This window comes from Anguilla anguilla, chromosome 15, assembly GCF_013347855.1.
Source record: "Anguilla anguilla isolate fAngAng1 chromosome 15, fAngAng1.pri, whole genome shotgun sequence".
Taxonomy (NCBI): Eukaryota; Metazoa; Chordata; class Actinopteri; order Anguilliformes; family Anguillidae; genus Anguilla; species Anguilla anguilla.
This window is the reverse complement of record NC_049215.1, coordinates 35,005,894-35,032,001: the sequence shown is the minus strand read 5'-3', so window position 1 is coordinate 35,032,001 and position 26,108 is coordinate 35,005,894. Positions and strand designations below refer to the sequence as shown.

The following is a 26,108-nucleotide window of genomic DNA, read 5'->3' as shown; positions in this document are numbered from 1 at the left end:
AAGTATTTTGTTACTTGACTATCATAAGTCCTATCATGTAGAATCTTTTATTTACTTCAATTTCCTAAAAATCAGGACTACTCTTTCACACAGTATGCATTACACTCTATTCAGTAAGCAGATGCTTATTAATTTACTCATCTTGTTCATCATTTACTGCTCTTATCCAGAGCAACTCACAATGTAGGGGAGCACTGGTGAATTCACCTGATTAATATCAGCAATAATGCCACACCAGCCTATCAACAACTCCCAGACCTAAAAATAAATCCTCCTGAAACCTGGGAATTCTTTTTTTTTTGTCCCTTGTGCAGGACATGAGCCTCTGGTCTTAATCTCAAGAACCATTGGGATGGCAGGTATAACCAAAAAAATTCAAATACTTTTAAAAAACTTTTTTCTGCCAATTTTCAGGGCTGAACAGGTGAATCAGGGAGAGGACTGAGCAGGTGAATCAGTGACAGGGCTGAACAGGTGAATCAGTGAGAGGGCTGAGCAGGTGAATCAGCACCAGGGCTGAGCAGGTGAATCAGCACCAGGGCTGAACAGGTGAATCACCACCAGGGCTGAACAGGTGAATCAGTGAGAGGACTGAACAGGTGAATCAGTGCCAGGGCTGAACAGGTTTACTTCAGGCTTGAATAAACCTCACAATCCTTAAAAAGCTGGAGCCCAAGCTAACCTGAAATGAGCTCAACTGATTGGTCGGTTTGACCTAGCATTGAGCTCATCTTTGTATATTTATTTCTCCCCGGTTTCCCAGGTCCCTTGTCCTGTGGCCCCCCAGCTAATCATCGGTATATTGTACGGTATGTTTGGCACCTCTATAAATTTAAATAACTTGCATAATTTCCGATGGTTACTTATAGACAATTTGCATGTAGATACACCTATGAGCAAGGGTACTACCACGGATTTTGGGCCCCATTTTTGAGGGTCCCTATCAGTCAGGGCCCTTGGAATTGTCCAAAATCCGCCTTCCATCCCGGTCACATGATACCCCTGTCCGTGGTGCTGAATTGAGTTTTTGATGGAAACGTGGTGCTTATTAGTGGCAAAGCTGCAAGTCATGAGATGGAACACAATGTTAATTTCAAACGCGTATAAAAATGCTATTTTCAAGTCTTCGACTCGACGAGCTTCGTTCAGAAGTGTGCGTAAATTAATATTATCTCCATGCAGGTCCTGAGAAGGATGAAACTTCGCAGCAGGCCAGCCAGCGATACAGCACAAAAATTCGTTAATTAATGTAGTCAGACTAATTACTTTCAAAGCAAATTCTGGATGCCTCTTGTGTGAGAGGGGCTCGTGTGTTATCCATAAATAATCCACTGATTATAAACGGGGGGCACATGCCTCCGTGATTCTGAGGCAGCTCCTGTCTTTTCCAAAAATCTGACCGCCTCCCAAAGGTCTTGTAGGAACACCTGGCCTGGCGCGACGGAAACGCCGCGCGCACCTGGAGGGGTAACCACAAAACGAGCCTGTCCGGTCGCGGCTAACAGACCACATTAATTATTAATGGACATTCAATCTCCTTGGGCGAGAACAAACAGGAGGACGTGCCGGGGCGGTTTTCGCGTATCAATTAATTACTTTGAATAGCTATGTGAAAACTATGCCGGGGATGGCAAGATTGATTCCGGTGACAGTTCACCAGAGGGTTACGTATAATTATTCTAATGGTAAGCGAGAGAGAGAGCCGTTTTGTCCGTTCAAAATCTAGAGGAAAAAAAACTGATTGTTCCTTTGAGCATCGCATTACTTTGCCCTAATTCAACATTCAAGCACGTCCGCCCGCTCGGGGGCAAACGACCAAGGATATCTACACCAGACGCTAATCTACCGTCCTGTTTCCTGACTGAGCGCTAAGACGGCTAAACAGGGAAAGCAAGCTTCCAAGCCGAAACAGCTTGCTTCAGTGTTTTCTGGATCACGGAGAAACACGCCCACCGGCTTCTGCGAAGACACCGCGAGCAAACAGATATCTCCCGTCACAGACCAGAAATTCAGATAGCCTATTCAAAAATGAATTTCGTGATTACAATATATACACGCCTTATCACATTTAGAAGATCTATAAAATTGCGCAGGGAACACGAATCGTTGAATTCCTTAATCATGTGTAGATTCTTTAAGGTGAGCATTTCTTACTTCTGAGTGAATTTACACTATAATCGGCTGCATTAACATAAATGTGTTATTGTGAGGTACAAAAATATATAATTGTGTAATTTCCCAGAAATTCTAGCTACTGCGGCTTACGTGATTTGAAATGTTGTCTTCCAAACTATTGTTATCAAACCTAAATGTATGAATATATAAAACATGTAAAGAAGTATTACTCGTTTATTAATCAATGAACGCATGAATCCTCAGGGCCATCAGAACCGCACTCAAATCAGCTGTAACTGTTTGATTATATTATGCATTATATACAAATATAATGTATGATTTAATTCATCACATAATGTGGGTGGAGCCTGTAGGGTGGATGACTCACCATTTATCAAAAGCCATTTTCTGTATTAGCCTACAGCTCAACGGTTCTTTAATCACCCGTTCAGAACAACATAACGTACATATTTGTTTTTGTATTTCCTTTTAAACTGCGTCTGAAAAACAGACGACGGCTTTCCGCATCAGGAGGAAACCCTTCGCAGTAGTAAAGCAGGGAGCTGCCAGACAGAGGAGACACGCTCTGCCCCGCGCGGCAGCTGCAGACTTAAACACAACATGTGATTGACCCACTTTATGCGTTTCTGGAAGAGGAGAGGGGCTTTTCCAGCCCATAAAGAAAAACGCGCGCCATCGCCGTTCCCGTTGCCGTTGCCATGGAAAAGAAAGGGAATCACCAGGCAGAGCGAGCGGTTGTTCCCGGATTCACACGGCGCGGCGATAGCTTTTATGTCAGTAGACTCTGTCTCTAACGCGCGCGTATGCTTTACGAAACGAACCGTTATTTTCTAACTAAAAACCATTTGACAGAATATTTTGAAGATCAGTATATTCAACTCGTCATTTCCTCCAGAGAGAGAGAGAGAGAGAGAGCAAAACAAGAGGTGGAAATCTGCGAACAATTTTAACATAAAACGGCCACAGATGTTGCTGAATTGAGGCTGTTTTCATGCCTCAAGACCACGGCCAGTATTGTACCATTTGCATCTAAGGCATTTAGCAGACACTCTTACCCAGAGCGACTTGCATTCGTTTACATACAATCCATCCATTTACCGGAGTGATACATCTGAACCTTTACGCAACAGTGCTACTCTCTCCCAACACCAAATACATGTACACCAAAACTGATTTTACATGGCAGAATGACCACCAGGACAAATTATTACAACACTATTATCACACCTGTTATGTTGCTTAAAAAGTGCAACTCCTATATTTGTGATTAAGATGGCGTCCCCCTTATGCACACCAGTGATCTTAGCTTAAAATAGCTGATTATGCTCTTATTCAAAATATCTGCAATTCTCACACAATGAAGGAATAATGATCATCTCTCCATGCGTCAATATGTTTTGTGCATTATTTGCCGGTATTAAAGACCTTAGATCAATAAGACTGTGATGCTAAAATTATCATTTTCTGTCCAGTTGAGAAACACAGCCAAGCGCTGCCGAAGCTCTCGGCAACACAAGCCGCAGGAGCGGAAGGAGACCGTCACAAACCCTGCTTTTTCAAGTTCATGAGCTCTCCTCGTATCAAATTTTGCACCTTGCAGCTGATAACCATAAATGACAGGGAAAGAAAATTAGCAGAGTTGGGGGGGGGAAAAGAAAAAAAACTTTTGCAGCAAGGGCCAAAGTGCAGGGCTTGTTGTTTTATATCCACAGAAACATTCCATACGGAAGGGAAAAGCTGTAAGAGAGGAAATTCTGGAATACGAGTACAGAGACACTTAATTAACCCAGGTTAATTGAGGGCAGGGAATTCATCTAATGATTTAATGAGACCAAATTTCGCCAGCAATTAGACGTAAATGTAATGTTTTAATGAGACCAAACGTAGCCAACATTTAGATGAAAATGTATTGTTTAATGAGCCCTAATGTAGGCAACATTTAGGTGTAAATGTAATGTTTAACAATGCCAAATGTAGCCAACATTTGGGTGAAAATGTAATGTTACAATGAGACAACTAGAAGTGTACATAATGCTTTAATTAGACCAAATGTAGGCAAAAATTACATGTGAAAGTAACGGTTTAATGAGATCAAACGTAGCCAACGATCAGATGCGAACGTGAAGTTTTAATGTGAACAAATGTAGCGTGAGATCAGATGTGCATGTAGCCTAACACTGAAGAATCGCACGAGATGCAACATTTATTAGCCCATTAAACTGCATTAAGCGTCCCACCATGATAGCGTGGGTCAGTACCGAGTGTCTCCTTGGCTCTGCTCTCTCAGTGCGGCCTATGGGTTATGGAACTCGGTCACTGACTGACTGACACCTACAATTTGTACAAGCCAAATGTTGGGGGTTGAACGGGTCCAAAAATGCATGCCAAAGATGCAGAATGGGGGGGGGGGCGGCAGGGGCGGCAGTGCAGCACAGTGGTTAGGGACTGAGGTTGTAGGTTGAATTGGCAAGTAGGGCAATGCCCCAGTACCTTCGAGCAAGCTGTGTAAACGGACTGCATGGACTATATGTCCACATCTGGCAGGAGATATAAGATTGGGCGGGACCCAGAGAACAAAACTTCATAGTTTTATTATTTTAGTGGTTCTTTTAGTGGACAGTGATCTTGCACTGTTCAGTTCCGACTTGCGTCCAAGCACATACATTTTTGAGTTTATTTTTAGTGATTTTGTACTTGTACTGTTTGTGCTTGTGTTGTGGTACGTGATGTCTTGAACCGGCTTACAAGAACGTCCAAGAGGGTCATGGCAAGGTCAAGTTGATTTTCGCTCAAAACGACCCAGCAGTCCTGGATATTGCATGTACGACCACACCGCACGCTTGGAACATGCAGTGTTTTCTATTCATTACTATCGATTCAAGGATTGATTTGCTCTGAAGCTAGCAGCAGACCCCCATTTCCCGCTCCGGGCCCTTTGGAATTCCGGGGTGTGGAAGATCAGAGGTTTCGAGAGGGAAACACGGGAAGGACACAGTGTTCCTCCGAACAGCCTCCGCCAGCCGGCTCGCTCCTTTAACAGGGGCGTCGTGGAGGATATTTAATTACCCTAACCCTCAACAGCGCGTCTCACAGACAGCCGCCATTCGCCCTTCAGGAAAACACCAACTCGCTTCAAGGAAATGGCTGAATATCAAACAGACAGGCGCAGGCACAGATCTGGCCGTGTGGGTTGGTTGAGAATTACCAATCAGCCTTTGAGTTAGAGATGGGGGGGGGGGAAAGTCCAAAGAAGAAATCGTTTTTTTTTTCACAAAACAGGTTTTGAAGTATTCAGTGATGTATATATTTGCATTTTTGGTATGATTTCTGACGCCGCGCAGATTTCAATATCACACGCTGAAAATAACCTTGAATTACAATGAAAAAATATGATTACAAAAATCTGATCAAATAACACATACACTATATATGCAAATATATATATATATATTTTAAATAAAGTAAATTCTATCTTCAAGTCATTCCGGAAGATGCACAGTCAGGTGTGGCATGAGATGGGGATCACAGGGGTGGAAGTGAAGCATAATGGATAGGGGACTGGGCTTGCAGGATTAAGGTTGCAGGTTTGAGTCCCAGGTGGGGCACTGCTGTTAGAATGCATGAGCAAGGCACCTCGCCAGAACTGCTCAGTAAATACAGTAAATAACCAGCTGTGTGAATGGGCTGTATGTGCAAAGCTATCCTCCAGGGGTGTGTAAAAAGGTGTGGGGCAAACCAACCGTGGTGGCCACAGAGAGAGAGCCTGCCACCAACCCTCACATTGAGCTGAATAAACCAGGACCCAACTGGTGTTACAGGGCTGCATGTACAGTAAACAATGCAACTGTGTAAATCGGCCTATAATCTGAAACAGAAAGGAATCTGTGGATTAAAAAGCCAAAAACGATTAGAAGAAGGTGACCGTGTTTACTGCCTTGAGGTGAAATCTTCACCTTTCAGGCCTCTTCATGGGCACATTAAGGAATGACCTGAGCCCTTATTCATTCATTAGCACATACCATTAGCCATTTTATTTAATTACAGTCAGTGTCAATGAAGAAGTCTGATAAAGAGGAGGCATATTAAAATAACGGAACGATGCTTCATGGTATTTAAAAAGCAACAGATACACTTCCTTTGGACCAGAGACATGTTGTGAGAACTCCAGGCATAAATTCAATTTGGAATAATGGCTTTCCGGAGTGAATATGCAAATATATGTTTAAACTATTAAAAAAATATATTAAAGCAATATCCACAATGTAATTCTTTTGCGGAAGGATTGACATGCTGAGCTTTTTTTTTTTTTGTTCATTCAAAGGATGAGGGGTAATATTTACACACGCCTAACATATTTAAAAGCGGATAGAAATTACATGTCTTTCATTTGATCGATTCTGTGAAACACTCTGCCAGAACAGGGAAGACAATATAGCCTCCAATAAGGAAGCAACCACAGAAAAAATGTTCTGGTTACTCTTCACATAAAAGAAAAAAGAAAAAAAGACTACAGCACTGTGGCTACATGCTTCTCGCTTCCAGCTTATTAAGCACAGCCATGAAAGAAAGTCTACTGTTTCACCAGGAGACATTGTGCTTTGTTAAACATGACTTACTGGGTGAAACATCCTCTCTCTGGTATTGTGTTGTTTTGCCTTTACACAAAGGAACTCCCTCGCCCACTTCCTGTGTGTTTTCAGCCGCAAAGAGCCTGAATTAAAGACGGCTATTGTTTCCCAGACGGCTTCATCACACAGTAGCCTACACGATCGGCGGTGTGGGTCCGGGTTTATTCTGCTGAACTGGTCTGCGGGGGGACGTTGCACTGGAGAAAGCCCTGCTGCACGGACCATTATTCTTCCTTAGTGCTTACAAGTGCATGCGAAGATCTTGCGGGCATTCTGAAAGACGGTCCCGGGGGGGTCTTCACGGCCGCAGATAAAATGGCTCACTAAAGATTTTCTGTGGCTCACGTGAATGGGGAAAATTAATGAGGTAACTCCCCTTAGAAGCCTGAACCACAAATCACTAGAAAATGAGCTCTCAGACTCATAAGCGTTTGCTCTGCTGTGTAATTAGCTCTCCGCCATCCACAAACTAGAACAAAATAAATATATTTCTGCGAGTCTTTGTTCCCCTAAATATTTTAATTTGAACAAATCTCAGCCTTGAAGCTACGGTTTAAACAGCCCAACATGAGGGTTTGTGACAGTTATTTTAAAAAAATATAGTTTAAAATTCTAATTCTCAATGAGTAACTAACAGCAATGGTACGTTCTGTGGTTCAACTAAAATGGCCGCCACAGGTGTTGGTTTGTCACAACTTTCCAGGGATAATTCATCTCCCTGAGTTCTGCTGGCATCAGTGGCATCTTCTACTCAAAATTTATTAGTGCAAAGCTCACCTCTTGACACGCTTGTCAGGTCTTAAGATATATAACATGCCAATCTGCAATGTACATTACATTTACGTCATTTCAATGTCCACCTGGTGGCTAGGTGAGCATTTATGCTTGTAAGACTGCGGGCTATGATTCAATCTGAACAACACGTAGGTTGTCCTGAACTACGTCACATTCAATCATCACTCACACAACTTTCGTTGAGCATTAACGACAAACAATGATGCGTTCAATACAATTATGTTATTGTCACTCAAAATATATTATAGGAAATAGCTGTCTTCCTTGAAACATATTTCATGTATCTGGCTTCTTTAAAAAAATTTTTTTAAAAAGATCATCGTCCATTACATTTTACGCTGAATATTATATAGCCTAGACAATTGTCTGATTTCAGTAACTTAGATGGAGCTATTCGGTTCACACCTACAAAAAATACCTTCATTGCACATAACTGATAATAATGTAGAAGTTAGGAATTATAAAGATTTATTGGATATGTGACGTAGCTTCAGATTCTCCTCAAATTTCTCATGGGCCCACGCCGGACTGCAGATTTATCACGGAGCTTTAACTGCCGTTTTCATAAAGTGTTCGGTTTTCTAGCACGTGCACGTCGTTCTATAATTACCGCCATTAATATTAAAATGGATTCGTTGGCTTCAGCACTGTGACGCATTAAATCTGAAGAGAGTAGCCTACGACTGAAATCAGTGTTGCCCATCGTAAGATTGCTTGTGTCTCAAAAAAGGGGCGTGGCAATCGACCACACCCGCCACCAAGAAATAGAGAAACGATCAAAATCATAATCATAGGGAAACAAAAACAACATAGGCTATTTTATATTTACATAAAACAGTCTAAATTTTGATTAGTTACATGGAATATTTGTAAGGACAGGAGGCCTAAAAAAATAAAACAAGCAAGTAGCCTAGATTGTATCTTCAGCTACCGCCATGGCAACAAATTTATCAAAATAAGATTTAATTTCTAAGGAGTGCTCTGTTAAAATCCTTACTGAAAAACGCACACAAAGAAAACTGAGTCTTTCTATTTTTTTTTTTTTTTTTTTAGTTAGGCTTTTCGGAATACATTTCCAACAAACACGAATTTTTAAGAAAGAAAATTAATTAATCATAAAAACACGGTTCGTAACATAAATTTTTGTAAGATATTGTTCACTATATATGAAAATCGGTCGTACTAGATGGCATCTTTCCCGCAACAAGTTAGGCACCTGCTGTCAGACGGGATCACACACTTGAGAAGTCACATTCTCAAACGTGTATGCCTTCAATTTACGTAAAATGGCACAATTTTTAAGATACCATTTATGATATAAACACAAACCCATACTGAACCTCGATGGTTTGTGCACCATTTTATCAATCTTCAAGGCTTAGGTGTATCAGAAATACAGTACAGTGACTTACCAAATGCTACATCGTGCATTTTGAATTACCTACAAGAAAAACGAACTACAGGACGAGGTTTACTAGTATAAAATGGAAATAACTAATTGAGAGTGTGATTGAAAGCCACGCGTTCCAGGGAAAATATTGACCTTTAACATGACATAGAAAGGAAACCAACTTGTCTGTCCAGTGATTAATATGCGGTTCGGCTGCGCGAGTGAGTTACATACCGATCTATGCTCGCGCCAGCAATACACTGTGACAATTTTGCACGCTGTCTCGAACGTTAGAGGGAACTAATCTATGAACTGTCACTTCGCTCGAGACGGTTTGGGGGAAAAAAGAGGCGGCTTCCTCAGCTCGAGGCATAAACAGCTGGAATGCGCGCGGCCGTCTCCAGGACCGCTGGTCTCAATGCAAGACCAGCCAGCCGGATTATTCCCATTTCGTGCCGACTACAAGGCAGTCTTGCCTGTACGTCGGCGCCCGTCACCCCTTGATTTAAGATCACTCAGCCGCGCACAATCTTAGATAGGAATTGTACAACAATTAGAATTCGTATCAACGTATATGTCAATGGCAACGCGTATTTCATTACATTGAATAGGGGGGCTGCCAAGTGATGCAGGGATTGGTCTCGCGAATAAGGGACTAAAGGTTGAACTGCTGACTGTGAAACCAGTTTCTTATTAGCGACTGCATACGATTAAACTGTGCTGTGGAGTGCATTGCGCGCAGATGCACCGCTCTCACACCTTGTCTCCGTAGTCTTCTCTTCCTGAGGCCGAAGATTCTCACTTTGGAGAAGATATCGACCAGGTTCCCGTTGCACAGACCCTTGTTCTTGCTGGGGCTCTTCCTCCTCCGGTGGGTTGAGGGCCGGTCTACGTGCTGCTCTCGAGCCTGTCTCTTCTGGCGGATCAAACCGCTGGCGATAGCCGCTGCCATGTCTCAGGATAGCACTGTTCACCTCCGCACGCGAAGCGCGGACTACACAAACTGTCACCTTTTGTGTCCCGATTCCTTACTACAGTCCCATTGTTCTGGCTAAAAGGTCCTTGCCTTGTCAGTAACGCAAATAGATATATTTCGAGCAAGTCCAATAACTACATTTTCGTCGGCACGAGAAGCGATGTATCATCATGGTTTAAAAAAATGAGCATACACACAACGCCGTCAATAATACTACAAAATATTACACCGTTATCAGATTTCCAAGGGAAACACCCCTTGTGTTAACCCAAACTTACGAATATTGGGAAAACGAATAATTAGTCATACCGTCATATTTATTTGCCAGATCCAATTGAAGCTTACTCGGAGTCCAGTTCACGGCAAATGCCTAAATTCTGTTAAAGCCACAATCCAGTCTTAAACAAAAATCAATTTGGTACTTGTTTCTCCCATTCTTCTTTTATTTTCTTCTTTTTATTGAAGATCGGAATTGCAGAACTCGGCAGGCTGGACAGCGATTCTCATCCCTGAGTGTGCAATCAGGAACCAAAACAAACGAAAGCGATTTTCTTGTAATTATTACTCGTGAAGGACGTCCGCCCGACTCCCAGGTGGGGCTGCGCGATTGCAATGTTTCTGCTCACATATTCCTCAAGTTTATAAGCAATCCGCGACACTTTTCCTAAAATGGATGATTTCTACCGAACCTTCGTTTCTCCTAGCAGCGCTCATCGTTTTGAGGAGTTGAGTAAAATTGTGAGTAACCTACTACACCGATATTTAAGAACTCGGCATCAGGTAATAGGCTACCGCTTATTTCCGAAAAAAAAAAAAAACTTCTCCTGATAGATCTTAGTCGCTAATTCAAAATATCTTCCTTTTTGTACTCCATTGTGTTCCACTCTGTGGACGACATCACACAGATCTGGAAAATACATACATTTCTCCTTTTTTTCCGATAACCAAAATACAGCAATTGTAGACCGATTTGGGGAAAAAATGTAACCAAAGCTGACCCGGGTCTTGTGAAGATGACGTCTACCCCGTGTGACAGCAGCACGCAAATAAATAAACTTAGGACGCTCCCACGACCGGAAGAAAAAAGAAGGTTTTTCTGCGTTTTCACTAACTAATCAACAGGAAAACAAACGGAACGTAACCGGAAAGAAACGATTAAGGTAGCCAAGACACATCGAAGCGCAGCCACATCATGCCACTGTTCATCGAGTCTCGCGCTACAAAACCACGGAAAGCCAACGGCTTCCAGCTTCAGTGCATTGCTCGGCGTATCCCGCACATCAACAAGTACGAAGGACTTGCTTTTCCTTAGCCCTCGTTTTCAGAGGACAGAAAGCCACCTTTCGGTTAATCGCAGCCGAACCCGTAGCCTCGTCGTTGTTTGACTGTTGCTACGGGATGGTAGTAAAATTCAACACTTGTAAGACTGCATCAGCTGTGTGAGAACTAACGCCCCCGCTCAACCGCGATAACAGACAGACGCCGGGAATCTTCAATGCCCACAGCACAGGGCGTTGTTACGGACGCTGTACGACATATTAACCCAAACCAGTGGCACAGTAACTGTGTTTTGAGGCTGAAAAACAAACCAACAGGACTGACACACAGGCATAATTTTCCTGATACGACACGATCTGAACAGACAAAATAAACCTCAACACGTTTCCCAATTTCTCTACTTTATTCGTGCTCTTATTCAGTTAATTATTAAACATCTTCGCAAACCATGCATTTAAACATTTTTCAGGTGTGCTGTGATGCAAGAGCAAACAATTGAGCAAATCCTGAAATGCACAACATACGAAAAAATGTATTGTATCTTTACTGTAATTTTAGTAATGCACTGATAACCGAAAAAGAAATCGAGAAGGGATTGTCAATTGACATCGGCATTACAGTGGATTGTCTCAACATGGACTGAGACAGTTTATTAACCACGTTACGGTTTAAGGGGGCAATAGATCGCGTACAGAGTTCCAGAAATCTTAAATCTTAAAAGGGACATCACGCCAGAATCGTGCATGGGATTCGTCCGCCAGGCTAAAGAATTCATTTCAGCACCACGGCCAGCGCCTATTCGCTCTGCATTCAAGGCACGCGGCACGAGCAGGCAGCTCCCGCGCCGAGCACTCAAACTGCCATGGTATATAGCCTAAGCCCCGCCGAGCAAATCCGAGACCCACAGGCTAAGACTGCACACTATATATAATATGGCCACGGTCATACAGTTTTATAATTAGCGCAATAAATTGTTATATCGTAAGTGACGGTCAAATTGCGTTCATCCACTGGTTTCGTTTAGCATATGGCAACCTATGGCCAGCGAAGCAGCGGGGGAGGGAGGTATGTAAGAACTTCATGCTACGCTCTATGGCAAGGCGCCGTGCGTTAGGTAGTCTCTAATTTAGATGAATATCATTTGAGGAACTCAATCACAGGCGAAATATAAAAACTCGAGAGAGCCATCTACCGTTTGTCCCTGTAATGAAATATCTTGCTCTCGGCGACGGTGGCACAATCTGTGAAACTACAGACCTGTGCCATGGGATATACGACATGTGGGCAGCTCCGTCTTACCCAAATCTTTTAAAACGTCTGATATTGAGACTATAGTGAGAGCGTAAAAGAAACACTCGTAGCACATTACCATTTGTGTTGATAATAATTTTAAAATGGGCTTTTTTATTGTGACTGTCAGTGAAGTAAATATCCGAAATACAAAACCGAGGTAATTTCTATCATTCGGTAATTGTTTATTTGAAGTTGGATGGGCGCTCTGTGCCAAAAGGTTGTATTCAAATGAGCCGTGCCCTGAAGTTATTACGCTAATAAGAAAATCTGCATTTTTTCGATACGGAGCTATCAACCGTGACGGGTTGTCCAACGTTTTTTTTTTTTTTTTCTTCTATTTTCCGTGCGGCTCGCACTTCTGACGGCTGACACGTCATGTTCCTCGGCAACACAGAGGCGAGTCTCGCAGCGCGGGCGCGCGGCTGTGCAGTTACTATTCTTGCCGGTAGCGGACACTATCAGCTCAGCAATGACTACAGTCACGTGCTGGATTACCCCTGCCCAAGCACTCCTTGCACAGCCAACGAATGAATGAATGAAGCTCGGATACGAAAGCTGCCGAGACTCATTTTTAATAATTTAACGGTCGTTTTAAAGAAAATCTGTTACATTTGGCCACTGTTCTTGTCGATTCGCCATTTATTAAAAATTATCTTAAGGAGAAAAAACAGCACACGTTATTAACACAGGTACACACGGAGCGAAGGTGTTAATGTGCGTGCCAAAGAGAGAGAGAGAGAGAGAGAGGGAGAGAGAGTCCCACAGGTAGCCGACATACGGAAGCGACCCGTGTTAAATACTGTATACACATTCGCTTTTAACAACTGCATTATCGGCTTGCATTATCAAAAGCAATATAGTTGCTGTGGCAGAATTGGTATTATTTGGATGCTGCCGAGATAATACTCATGTGCCTACCCCCGAAGACGAACGATTTAAAGGTTAAAGAATTGCTTTAAAAAACGCAACTAGCTGGAAACGACACGTTTACAGTATCAAATGCATAATTCCTGATTAGGCTGACTCCCTAATTTCAGTGTCAGTATAAGGATCCGATAAAAAGCAACTTTACCATTTTACAGGTATGATGCTAAATTTGTGTTCCTTGTTTTACATAAAACGGTATAGGAGTACACACAAGTAAATACATCTCGGAAGTTAGGGTACTATGCGTTCATACACCCGGAACTTATCGGAATCCGGAACAAAAATCACATTGCATTTTAGCACCCACAAAACTGTAGTTAACACCTTAAAAACTACAAATTATATCTCCATTTACATTTCAACTTTTGGCAACACAATGGAAATTGTATTTGAATGCCAAAGCAAACTACAATGTTAATCAGGATTAAAAAATACCAAGCCATGTAAAAATGTTGCCACAAGCTCTATGTTCACACTATATTGTCCATGATATACAATCATTATAAGCTGTTTGACTTTTGGTTTTAAATAATTTCTTTCCGCTTTGACAGTGGAATTGAATTATTAATTATGCATGTGCACCGATGCCAGGATCTCCCCAGCAGTCATAAAAATAATAATTTAATCATTTTGGCACACACCGCAAAACATGGGAAACGTGCCAGAAGGAATCTGCACAGCCAGTCCCTGAAAGTTTAAATGACAGGTCAGCTGTGTATCAGCTGCACAAAGCAAATCCTGCAAGTTTAAATGACAGGTTGCCCATGTGTTCCAAAGATATACACGGACAAACCCATCTTAGTTTTAAGAGCGCGCTTTCAAAGTACTTTCACGCGCAAGACTCTCAAAGACCAGATGCCACTCTGGGGAGTATTTAGGCCCCTTATTTTAACAGACCAAATAAGCGGTCAGTACGGCACGGACATCTTACTGGAAAAAATTAGGGTTTAACCCCCCCGGAGGGGGTGAACGTACCTGCGTGTCGTTTCTTCCGGAACGTGTACGTGTGCGATTCCATACTAGACCCATAACAAATCCCGCAGAGGACAGGAACTCCTTTGGACCCCCCATTCGCCCCCCCATTTAAAGACCCTGGCACCCTGGAGATGAACGAGCCCCCTGCCGTCCGCCCCAAAAAACCGCTTGGACTCATTTGTCCCAGCAATCAAAAAGACACTCCCATTCCTAATGAAGGATTAGAGGTGGGGTCACGCGGCCGTCAATAAAACAAGCCGAGACACTGGACTACTGGGTCTCCAGGGTAATGGGATCCTCTCTATGCGCCCTGACGACACACCTTCGCCACACATTTCACAGGTTTTGCGGATTATTTATCATAGAGAATCACATTGGCTAGTTGTCACACAGAGGAGAGCTTTAAAGAAACACGACAGGGGTAACTAAGCACTGTGGAAACATTTTTGATGGAAAAAACATGATTTGTATTCACACATACAGGGACCAGAAATAAGTGATATTACAGATGGGCTGGATAGCAGAGCAGTGGAAGTACTGTAAGAAATCTCAGTCGATCTCTGCCAGTCATTCAGCTGTCAAAGGCCAATGACAGCAGTGACCTTTAACCCTTTAAGGGTTCAAAGGGAAACTGACCGGTAACTCATACCTAAACATCGTATTTTAATTAACAGCATTTAATATAGAAAGCAGCACGGCCAGATACGAATGCATCAAGCATTAAACTGCCTTGAAACAACAAAAAAAAAAACTGGAAATCGATGAGATAAAAAACCGAAAGTCCAAACCCATCAATGCCCACCGGTGAGGTCATTAAATAAGGACGGCGCAATTAGGTTACCCTGGCAACGTCCGCTCGGAGAGACGAACACACAAAGTGTCAGGGCTGCGAGCCGCGAACAGACAGCCTCGTCCGCCCGTCCCCATTACCCCACACCGCCCCCCCGGGGGCTCCTTCCATGAGCCCCCGGTGACGGCGTAAATTGAGAATTGGAGTCAGCGCTTTCCCAGGCAGACGCACGTCGGGGGGAGAAAGATCTAGTGCCTCATTTGCTTAAATCAGATTGCACTGCGCCGTTGAGGTCAGGGAAAGAAAGGAGCTAATTTCATTGTGAAAGGTATTGCCGGCTGCTGAAGAATAGGAGGTGGGGGGGGGGGGGGGGGCTTTTTGTTCACAGTTTATGGATTTAATCAAAGGCCCCGAAATGCCACCGGCCTGTCCCGAGAGCACCTCCGCCCCCCTCTCATCACACAGAGGGACCTTTTCAACGGGACACGGACCCGTCCCTCCAGGACACGGACAGGTGTGGCCGGGCTGCCACAATCCAACCTAATAGGATTCATTTGCAGGATTCATCTGTAAACCTGACTCGATTTACAGGTGTTTATTGGGGGGGGGGGGGCGCAGACGGGGGGGGGCTGGGGGTTTTCAGTGCATTAAAGTGATTGATATTAGCAGGTGCTGGTCACCCCATGGCCATCCATTTATGCCAGTGTACTGTGGCAAGCATATTGCATCTGTAATGGCCAGAGTTTGTGACAAATTAGCCTTCAAAATCTCAAACGTAAGACATATGGACCTTCAACCTTGTGCTATGCCCAAGCTATAGTTATTCACTACTCCTCATGGTTTAAAAGTAAAAGAACAAATGTGTGTCTCTGAAAGGCAAAACTGCTTTGCAGCTGGATGGAATCAACCCCTGCGTATAATTCCAACCGACAGCCACAGACCACAGAAGTCTTCAGAGCAGTGGGTGGGACTCTGTCAGCCAATGAAGGCAAAATTATAAATGCTGTTGTGTGATGTGGACAAACGTGTCTGCCGAGCGAGTAACTTATAATAATAACCCTTCAAGGTGTAAGATTCACAAACGTGTCACTAGAATGTTCTTAACTGAACATTCTAATGCTGATGTCACAGTCGCTGCTGAGTAACTGAAAGCAATGGACTTCTAGAACACCAGCATAGAATTTTGGGTGGGGGAAAAAAAAAAACACTCCTAAGAGCAAATTTAGTCACTCTCAGCGATGGGACAAAAAAGTATACAAAGCTTCAGTTCAAGTTATCTTTTAAGCCTGTACACATAAAGTCTGATTTACTAAGACCTTTAGCGAATGCAGAGCCTTTTATCACACGCAAAACCAGTAACATGGCCAATGACTGGACAGGGCATTTGCTTTGCACCAATCACTGTTGGCGTTATTAGTCCTGTGTGCGCTAAAAGCTTTCGCAGGTGCTAAAGGACTCAGTAAACCAGGCCTGTATCGGCTCATTCAGTCACATCTGAGGGACGAGCTGCAAAAAGCAACGCTGTGTCTAACGCAGCCCCACACCCAGCCCCACACGCAGCCCCACACCCAGCCCCACACGCCAGCCCCACACGCCAGCCCCACACGCAGCCCCACACGCCAGCCCCACACGCCAGCCCCACACGCCAGCCCCACACGCCAGCCCCACATGCAGCCCCACATGCAGCCCCACACGCAGCCTCACACGCCAGCCCCACACGCCAGCCCCACACGCAGCCCCACACGCCAGCCCCACACGCAGCCCCACACGCAGCCCCACACGCAGCCCCACACACAGCCCCACACGCAGCCCCACACGCAGCCCCACACGCCAGCCCCGGACGCCAGCCCCGGACGCCAGCCCCACACACCAGCTCCACACGGGAACGGCCGTCTGATGCGAAGCCCGCCTGCGCTGACGACGGAGAGCGGAGAGAGTCCTGACCGACACAGGCCGCGATCAGAACCGCCCTCCCCCCCGCCCCGCCACGCCACGCCCGAGAGCCCCCCCGCCGGTCTCAGTTACCCAGTGCAGAGCGCTGCGCTTGCAGGGGAAAGAAGCAGACCTTTAATAAGCCCCCTTTTCAGGCGATGGCCCCGTCGGGCGAGTCGATGGCCGTCTGGACTTCTGAGAAACGGGGCGCAGTTTCGGCGTGATAATAAAAGAGCGGGCGGACGGAAGAAGGATGGCCGCAATAGCCGCGGTGGCCTCGGGCCCCCGGCCGGGCCGCCGCGGGGGAGAGCCGATCGATGAGCAGATTGTGAAAGCGTCAGTGAAAGCAAGTCTGACGTCCGCGCCGAGTTTTCGAGCGTAAACACGGAGAAGATTAGAGAGAGCTGAGAGCAGACGGGTCCCAATATCAGCAGGATGGGCTAATATCAGCAGGATGGGCTAATATCAGCAGGATGGGCTAATGGGGCTAATATCAGCAGGATGGGCTAATATCAGCAGGATGGGCTTATGGGGATAATATCAGCAGGATGGGCTAATAGGGCTAATATCAGCAGGATGGGCTAATATCAGCAGGATGGGCTAATAGGGCTAATATCAGCAGGATGGGCTAATAGGGCTAATATCAGCAGGATGGGCTAATAGGGCTAATATCAGCAGGATGGGCTAATAGGGCTAATATCAGCAGGATGGGCTTATGGGGATAATATCAGCAGGATGGGCTAATAGGGCTAATATCAGCAGGATGGGCTAATATCAGCAGGATGGGCTAATAGGGCTAATATCAGCAGGATGGGCTAATAGGGCTAATATCAGCAGGATGGGCTAATAGGGCTAATATCAGCAGGATGGGCTTATGGGGATAATATCAGCAGGATGGGCTAATAGGGCTAATATCAGCAGGATGGGCTAATATCAGCAGGATGGGCTAATAGGGCTAATATCAGCAGGATGGGCTAATAGGGCTAATATCAGCAGGATGGGCTAATAGGGCTAATATCAGCAGGAAGGGCTAATAGGGCTAATATCAGCAGGATGGGCTAATAGGGCTAATATCAGCAGGATGGGCTAATAGGGCTAATATCAGCAGGATGGGCTAATAGGGCTAATATCAGCAGGATGGGCTAATAGGGCTAATATCAGCAGGATGGGCTAATAGGGCTAATATCAGCAGGATGGGCTAATATCAGCAGGATGGGCTAATAGGGCTAATATCAGCAGGATGGGCTAATATCAGCAGGATGGGCTAATAGGGCTAATATCAGCAGGATGGGCTAATAGGGCTAATATCAGCAGGATGGGCTAATAGGGCTAATATCAGCAGGAAGGGCTAATAGGGCTAATATCAGCAGGATGGGCTAATAGGGCTAATATCAGCAGGATGGGCTAATAGGGCTAATATCAGCAGGATGGGCTAATAGGGCTAATATCAGCAGGATGGGCTAATAGGGCTAATATCAGCAGGATGGGCTAATAGGGCTAATATCAGCAGGATGGTCTAATAGGGCTAATATCAGCAGGATGGGCTAATAGGGCTAATATCAGCAGGATGGGCTAATAGGGCTAATATCAGCAGGATGGGCTAATAGGGCTAATATCAGCAGGATGGGCTAATAGGGCTAATATCAGCAGGAAGGGCTAATAGGGCTAATATCAGCAGGATGGGCTAATAGGGCTAATATCAGCAGGATGGGCTAATAGGGCTAATATCAGCAGGATGGGCTAATAGGGCTAATATCAGCAGGATGGGCTAATAGGGCTAATATCAGCAGGATGGGCTAATAGGGCTAATATCAGCAGGATGGGCTAATAGGGCTAATATCAGCAGGATGGGCTAATAGGGCTAATATCAGCAGGATGGGCTAATATCAGCAGGATGGGCTAATAGGGCTAATATCAGCAGGAAGGGCTAATAGGGCTAATATCAGCAGGAAGGGCTAATAGGGCTAATATTAGCGGGGTAGGCTAATAGGGCTAATATTAGCAGGGTAGGCTAATAGGGCTAATATCAGGACGATGGGCACACGCGTTCTTGGCCTGTACTCCACAAGCTTTCCACAGCACGCTTTATACTGGAATAAAGGGTCTATTTATGATCACTTCCTGTGACAAATCCATGTAATGCACCTCCTCTAACACAAGAGCTCTTTAGGCATCAAGATTCAGACGTTCCTCTATATTAATATGCAAAAATGCATGCAGGAGAGCCATAAAGAAGGATTTCAGAAAGCAGCGTTAAGCAAAACTCCTCTTTATAGGACAGGCTCATGCAATGACTTGATTTCATTTACCTGCCATCCAACAGGCATGAATAATCCATGCACAATGACACACACAAATATAATTTTGGCAGCGTAGTTATTTTATCCATATTACAGACTTATTGTTAATAAATCCTGTGAAGAGAGTCGAGGCTGACTACCACCAGTGGGTTTTCGGTAAAGCTAAGAGGAACGGGAGAGAGGAGAGAAAGTTTCTGGCTAAGAGCCGATCGTTTTCATTACACACGTCATCCAATAGCCCTTCAGAATGCGTACACACTGACCCAGTAATAAGCCTTCTGATAAATAATCACTGTCATCAATAATGAAAACGGATTCCTAATAGGTGCAGTTGCAGGTGCTCAGAGTGCCTGCATGTACCTCCATCCAGCACTTGTATCGCTATCTTGATGTTGTAGCTCGTTGCCATGCTTCCTAGTTTGACTCAACATTACTCTCTGATCTGGCCAATGCTTACTGTGGGAACTGGACTTAACGTGTTCATGGCTTTGGATAACTGTTACATAATGAGTATTGTACCTTATCGAACCTGTGTCTTGTAGTTGTTCCTGTCACCTTTGGTACAGACTTATTGTACGTCGCTTTGGATAAACGTGTCTGGCAAATAAACGTGATGTAATGTAATGTCTGAAGAGGTTCTCAGCACGGGGAGCACAGAGCAGACGCTGAAGGCTGGTAGTTTGTATTCCGTAATCCCCGCCCTGATTGGTTAAACTGCCCTTTGTTGTGCTGGGATTTTCAAAGAGGCTCTGGCCCGCCCTTCCCCACGTGCTTCCCCGCCCTTCCCTGTCTGAGGACAGGAGGTCCCAGATCAACCCCTGCAGTGGGATCACATGACGGCCCTGTTTCAAGCCTTAGCAGAAGGGAACTTCCCCCCCAACCCAAAAAAACCATGACTCACATATGACCTTTTATTACAGGGGCTCTATACTGTGGCGAGGGCTACAAAGTAACAGGTAATGTCCGGTGCTGTGCTGAAACAGCGCCCCCTGGAAGGGGTATGTGTCACTGCGGGTGTAGGATGAGGCTGTGCGTCTTCCGCACTTTCGCTGAGGAGACTGTTGTCTTAGTTTTGCAGCATTCTGCTAGATCTGGCCAATCAATGTGGCAGACAGATATACGGCCTCCAATTGGCCCAACTCAGACCGCAGGCCAATAACACGACATCACACAGGCGCGTACTACACAGACCTAATATGATTCGCCATCTATTCTTTTTTTTGTTTGTTTGTTTGTTTCGAATACACTGAAGTAATATAATGTTATGTTCTTCTTACACAATGCTCTCATCTATTATTAAATGCACATTGCATTCTGCCCATATATACGCACAACACAGCAGCACAATTCTTTTCTACAGACTATTGAATGCCTATACAGTACGCTGTGCATCTAAACCTATGGTACAACAGAACTACACAGAATATTTAGACATGCACATAAAAGATACCATGCAGTATTACTGAGTATTACAAATATGTATCAAATATGCAATTACATCAATAAAACTTTTTGCACTACATTTGTTGAATATTATTGTGGAATTAACAAGTGATTAAAAGAAGAATGTTTTAAAATAAATATACACGCCAACACATACAGACATAGGCACACTCAAAGTTCGTACTATGCTTTTCTTTGGATTTAGTACGGCGGGGGGGGGGGGGGGGGGGGGGGGGCAGAAGGGATACACAGTGCACCAGGGGGGCTTATACACACCTACATGCACCTGTCAGCTAGCCGCCCAACACACACCTGTCAGTCAGCGGGACACACAGACAGTGAAACGAGCGGGAGACGCAGACCTGGCATAGCGGCCTGCTGTGCGTGGGGGGGGACGAGCGCGGGGGGGGTAAGAGCAGAGACCAGGCCTTCACCCCAGGCCCTGTGTGAGAAGCGCTGGTGCAGCAGGAGGCCGGATCGGCGGTTGAGAGGAAGTGGGGGGGTGGTGGGGGGGGGGGGGGGGCAGCGATACGCCGTGCCCAACTCCCCCTCCCTCCCTCTCTCTATCTCTCTCTCCCTCTCTCTCCTTTGATCCAGCGTTCAGCAGCCGGTGTCTGAAAGTGTGCTGTCAGCACAAGCGCGGGGATGTTCATCCCAAAGCCCCCGGCTGAGCCGCTGAATATGAATGAGCCCACACTCCCGCCCTCCGCGCCGCGCCTGCGGTAGCGGGACGGGGCCGAGAGCGGCTCTAAGTAGGCCCGGCGGAATCCGGCTCTCACAAAACAACCGTAAGCGGGGCTCAGGGTTAGCGCAGGGCTCAGCATTAGCATTAGCGCAGGGCTCAGTGTTAGCGTAAACACAGCGCAGGGCTCAGTGTTAGTGTAAACACAGTGCAGGCCTTAGTGTTAGTGTAAACACAGCACGGGGCTTAGCGTTAGCGTAAACACAGCACAGGCCTTAGTGTTAGTGTAAACACAGCGCAGGGCTCAGCGTTAGCGTAAACACAGTGCAGGCCTTAGCGTTAGCATAAACACAGCGCAGGGTTTAGCGTTAGTGTAAACACAGCACGGGGCTTAGCGTTAGCGTAAACACAGCACAGGCCTTAGTGTTAGCGTAAACACAGCGCAGGGCTCAGTGTTAGCGTAAACACAGCGCAGGGCTCAGTGTTAGTGTAAACACAGTGCAGGCCTTAGTGTTAGTGTAAACACAGCACGGGGCTTAGCGTTAGCGTAAACACAGCACAGGCCTTAGCGTTAGTGTAAACACAGAGCAGGGCTTATCGTTAGCATAAACACAGCACAGGGCTTAGCGTTAGTGTAAACACAGAGCAGGGCTTATCGTTAGCATAAACACAGCACAGGGCTTAGCGTTAGTGTAAACACAGAGCAGGGCTTATCGTTAGCATAAACACAGCACAGGGCTTAGCGTTAGTGTAAACACAGAGCAGGGCTTATCGTTAGCATAAACACAGCACAGGGCTTAGCGTTAGTGTAAACACAGAGCAGGGCTTATCGTTAGCATAAACACAGCACAGGGCTTAGCGTTAGTGTAAACACAGAGCAGGGCTTATCGTTAGCATAAACACAGCACAGGGCTTAGCGTTAGCGTAAACACAGCGCAGGGCTCAGTGTTAGTGTAAACACAGCGCAGGGCTCAGTGTTAGTGTAAACACAGCGCAGGGCTCAGTGTAAGTGTAAACACAGCGCAGGGCTTAGCGTTTGCATCAGTTTGGGGTTTTCAGCATTAGCCTCAACGCATGGGGTTAGCGCAGGGCTCAACGTTAGCGTTAGCGCAGGGCTCAGCACTAGCATTAGTGTCAGCGGTTGGAATGCACACATGCCAGAGCGCTTCCATGCAGATGAGAGCACATTCACAGTCTCCTGATGAAAAGGCGGAAGGCTTTGAAGGGCCTACGAAATGAGTCACAAGGGAGGGATTCTCTCAACATTCATGAGCAGGTCACGCTAAGTCCCACCGTCACATCGTAGAATCGAGTTTTCAGTAGCATACAGGGAATTGAGCAAAACTGGAGACTCGGTTGAAAAGTGGCATCACTTCAGATCATCATGAGATGTAATTAAAGGCTCCTAGTGCAAAGACTTCGGACAGAATACAGACGAACGCAGAACAACGCCCTGATGGGCTGTCCCACAGATGACTCATTTTCATATTCTAAATCACCGCAGCACCTGGGCTCATGGTGCTGATATGAACAGCACAAATCTTCACTTTCTGAGGTTTTAAAATATCTAACCTATTATTTCAGTTTTAGTTTAAATGGTAAATGGACTGCATTTATATAGCGCTTTTATCCAAAGCGCTTTACAATTGATGCCTCTCATTCGCCAGAGCAGTTAGGGGTTAGGTGTCTTGCTCAAGGACACTTCGACACGCCCAGGGCGGGGTTTGAACCGGCAACCCTCCGACTGCCAGACAGTCGCTCTTACCTCCTGAGCTCTGTTTAGGTTTTCGCCCGGCCCAGACAGTTTTTGTGTATTACTTTATCTACTGACAGAAGCGTTTTGGATGACATGTCAACTGGCACAGGGGCATTCGTAAGTTTGTGGTTTAAAGCAAGACACTTCTAGCATTAAACACGTTTTCTTGCACGTTTAAACCATAAAGCTGCGAATGGCCCTGTCCAAAGCCTGCAGATCAGCAGAAAACCCTGTAAGTATCTGAAATAAGCTTCACTGCTTACAATATATAAACTCTCTGGGCCAATCAAAAAAAAAAAGGTACAGCAAAAACTGAAATTGCATTAAAGGACTGCAGAAAGTGAACAATCCATCTAAATGAGTTTATTTGGTTTAATATTGGCTCCATCCATCATGGCCGCTGTTGTGTTGTTATATTGTGGTTATAAAACCGGCACACAGACCCAATGAGCTGTAAGGATGCTGGAACAGGGTTTTATGTGCTGATGATTTATTTAACGACAAATCAGCGTCTAAAATGAAGATCCATGGCACCTCCGCTACGTGATTTAAAGTAAGCGAACGTGAAGGGCCAATTTTAAAAGTCATTCCACTGTACATTTAAATGAGTGATTCAGCATGGCGCATAGAAATCTATATCAAATGTTTTTTAAAAAAACACCTTTCACCCCTGAGAACATAACTCCTCCTGGACAGCGGACGGCTGTGTGGCTTTATGGGAGGGTCTCATTAATGAACAGAGATGCGTGTGTGCGTGCGTGTGTGTGCGTGTGTGTGTGCGTGTGCGTGTGCGCGCTCGTGATTTATCCATCCCAGCCAAACCCTGCCCAGGTCCACAATCACATAACCCCTCCCACCCCACACGAAATCGGAAAGGAGGGACCCAAAAAATATTTTACATAGGGCCCTGTGTGTGTGTGATGTGTGTATGTGTGTCTGTGTGTGTTGGGGTGTGTGTGATGTGTGTGTGTGTGCAGGGGTGTGTGTGTGTGTTGGAGTGGCTGGATTATCCTGTGTGTGTTTATAGTGCCCTTGGTCTAGTTTTAATGCCAACCTTAATCTCTAGAACACGCAGAGTAGGGGAACTGTGCTTCACTGGAACACCGTACAGGGCCACCTGCGATTTCACCTGCCTTTTAAAACCCCTTTCAGCTTCATTTCAGCTCAACGAAAAGACAACGTCCCGACGTGACCTTTCCGTGGAACATTTCCAACCCGAGAGTTCCGCGCAGACAAATTTACACGGACAGGACAATTAGCAAAACCAGTTTAAATGAATAATGCGGTTACAGCAACGCTGCCTCTCAGTACAGTTTCTCTTAGCATATAAATACCAACATACATAAGGGACTTTTTTGTTGATTAAATTTGTCGCAATTCCAATCAGGACCAATCTTGGCCGCAAAGTGCACTCGACAGAATGTGATTAAAGGGCGTTACGAAGCCAAGCCAGGCTGCCTCCACAGCGACCACACAAATGTTAATTCGCTTTTTTAATGACGCCGGCTATGATGATTGGTCCCATTAACTCTGGCCGACCTCTGACCTTTGGGACCTTCAGGGATGACTGTGGTACCAGACAGCCTCTGTGCTCTCTCTTCCTATTGGCTGTCTATTTCCACCTCCGGAACGCCTGCTGTAAATAACAGACCCCAGCAATGAGTCATCAGGAGAGGTGGAGAGGGCGGGGCCGACGGGAGCCAATCAAACTGCACAGTAGAGGCAGCCAGGAAGTTCCGCATGACCAGAACCACCATGGGGGGGGGGGGGGGGCATGATCCTGGCTCATTCAAACGGTCCTGGTGCTAAAGGATACAGCACACATAAAGACCAGCCCCCCCCCCCCACCCCAGCCATACCCCCCCCCCCCCCCCCCCCCCCGCCCCAGCCATGCCCCCCACCCCCCCCCTGTAAGCCTAGGCCCCCACATCACATAGCTGTTTGCATCCAGAAAAGAAATGCCACTCTATTTTCCCAACAATTCAATATTCAATGGCTCCCAAGGCTGAATATTTGAGCAGCAAAAGCCCATTTTTCCCCACCACATGCACGATATGGAGCTGCATTAAGGTTACAGCAGCGGCGTTCGCTCTCTGGCTGTACGGAGCAAACGAACAACCCCACGCAGAAGCAGAGCTCTTAGGCTCTCCACTGAATATTTATGAGAAAGAGGAAAACAAGAAAGACAAATTCTCATGCCTGGTTCAAGTGACCGCAAGGCTGAATATTTGAAAGAAAAAAGAAAAAAGGAAAAAAAAAAAAGAATAGCCAAACTCATCGTTAATTCAGAACACAGCCGCCTACCACCAAGTTTCAGAGAGTGGACAGTGAAATTCTTCTTCTCCTTTCCTAAGCACACGAGAGAAGTTCAGACGTCTGCGCTGCAGGAGGCTAATGACTCGTTTCGCCTCTGACTGCACTGGCGGGGTGACAGGTCTTTCAGACACACTGGGGAATACCCGCAGCACACATGCAAATCAGAGTAACTGATCGCACTCTTGGAGCAGGAAGCTGGCGTTTTTTTTTTTGGTTTTTTTTTGCGGAGGTAAAAAGTTGCCGATGTGTTTGTGCGAATGAAAAGAGAGCTGCCAAGTGGAACACAGGGCTCAGAGGGAGGGATGGACGAAGGGATGGAGGGGCAGACGGATGGAGGGAGGGAGAGAAACGGACAGAGGGAGGGACGGACGGAAGGAAGGATGGAGGGAGGGATGGACGGACAGAGAAAGGGAGGGTGGGAGGGAGAGAGATGGAGAAAGGGAGGGTGGGAGGGAGAGACAGATGGAGGGAGGGATGGATGGATGGAAGAA

The 26,108-nt window shown here is 45.6% G+C and overlaps 1 protein-coding gene across 4 annotated transcripts in view; it reads right to left on the bottom strand.

The window, feature by feature from the left end:
• fgf14 (fibroblast growth factor 14) overlaps positions 1–26,108 on the bottom strand; it is a 182,646-nt gene that overhangs the window by 46,417 nt on the left and 110,121 nt on the right. The window contains exon 1 of one of the 4 annotated variants that reach the window (XM_035393258.1): positions 9,709–11,575. The exons of the other annotated variants lie outside the window; for them this stretch is intronic. Coding sequence (XP_035249149.1) covers positions 9,709–9,901 — 193 coding nt within the window. The 5' untranslated portion in view covers positions 9,902–11,575. Of the gene's footprint in view, positions 1–9,708; positions 11,576–26,108 lie in introns of those variants that run through there. 4 annotated transcript variants of the gene reach the window in all.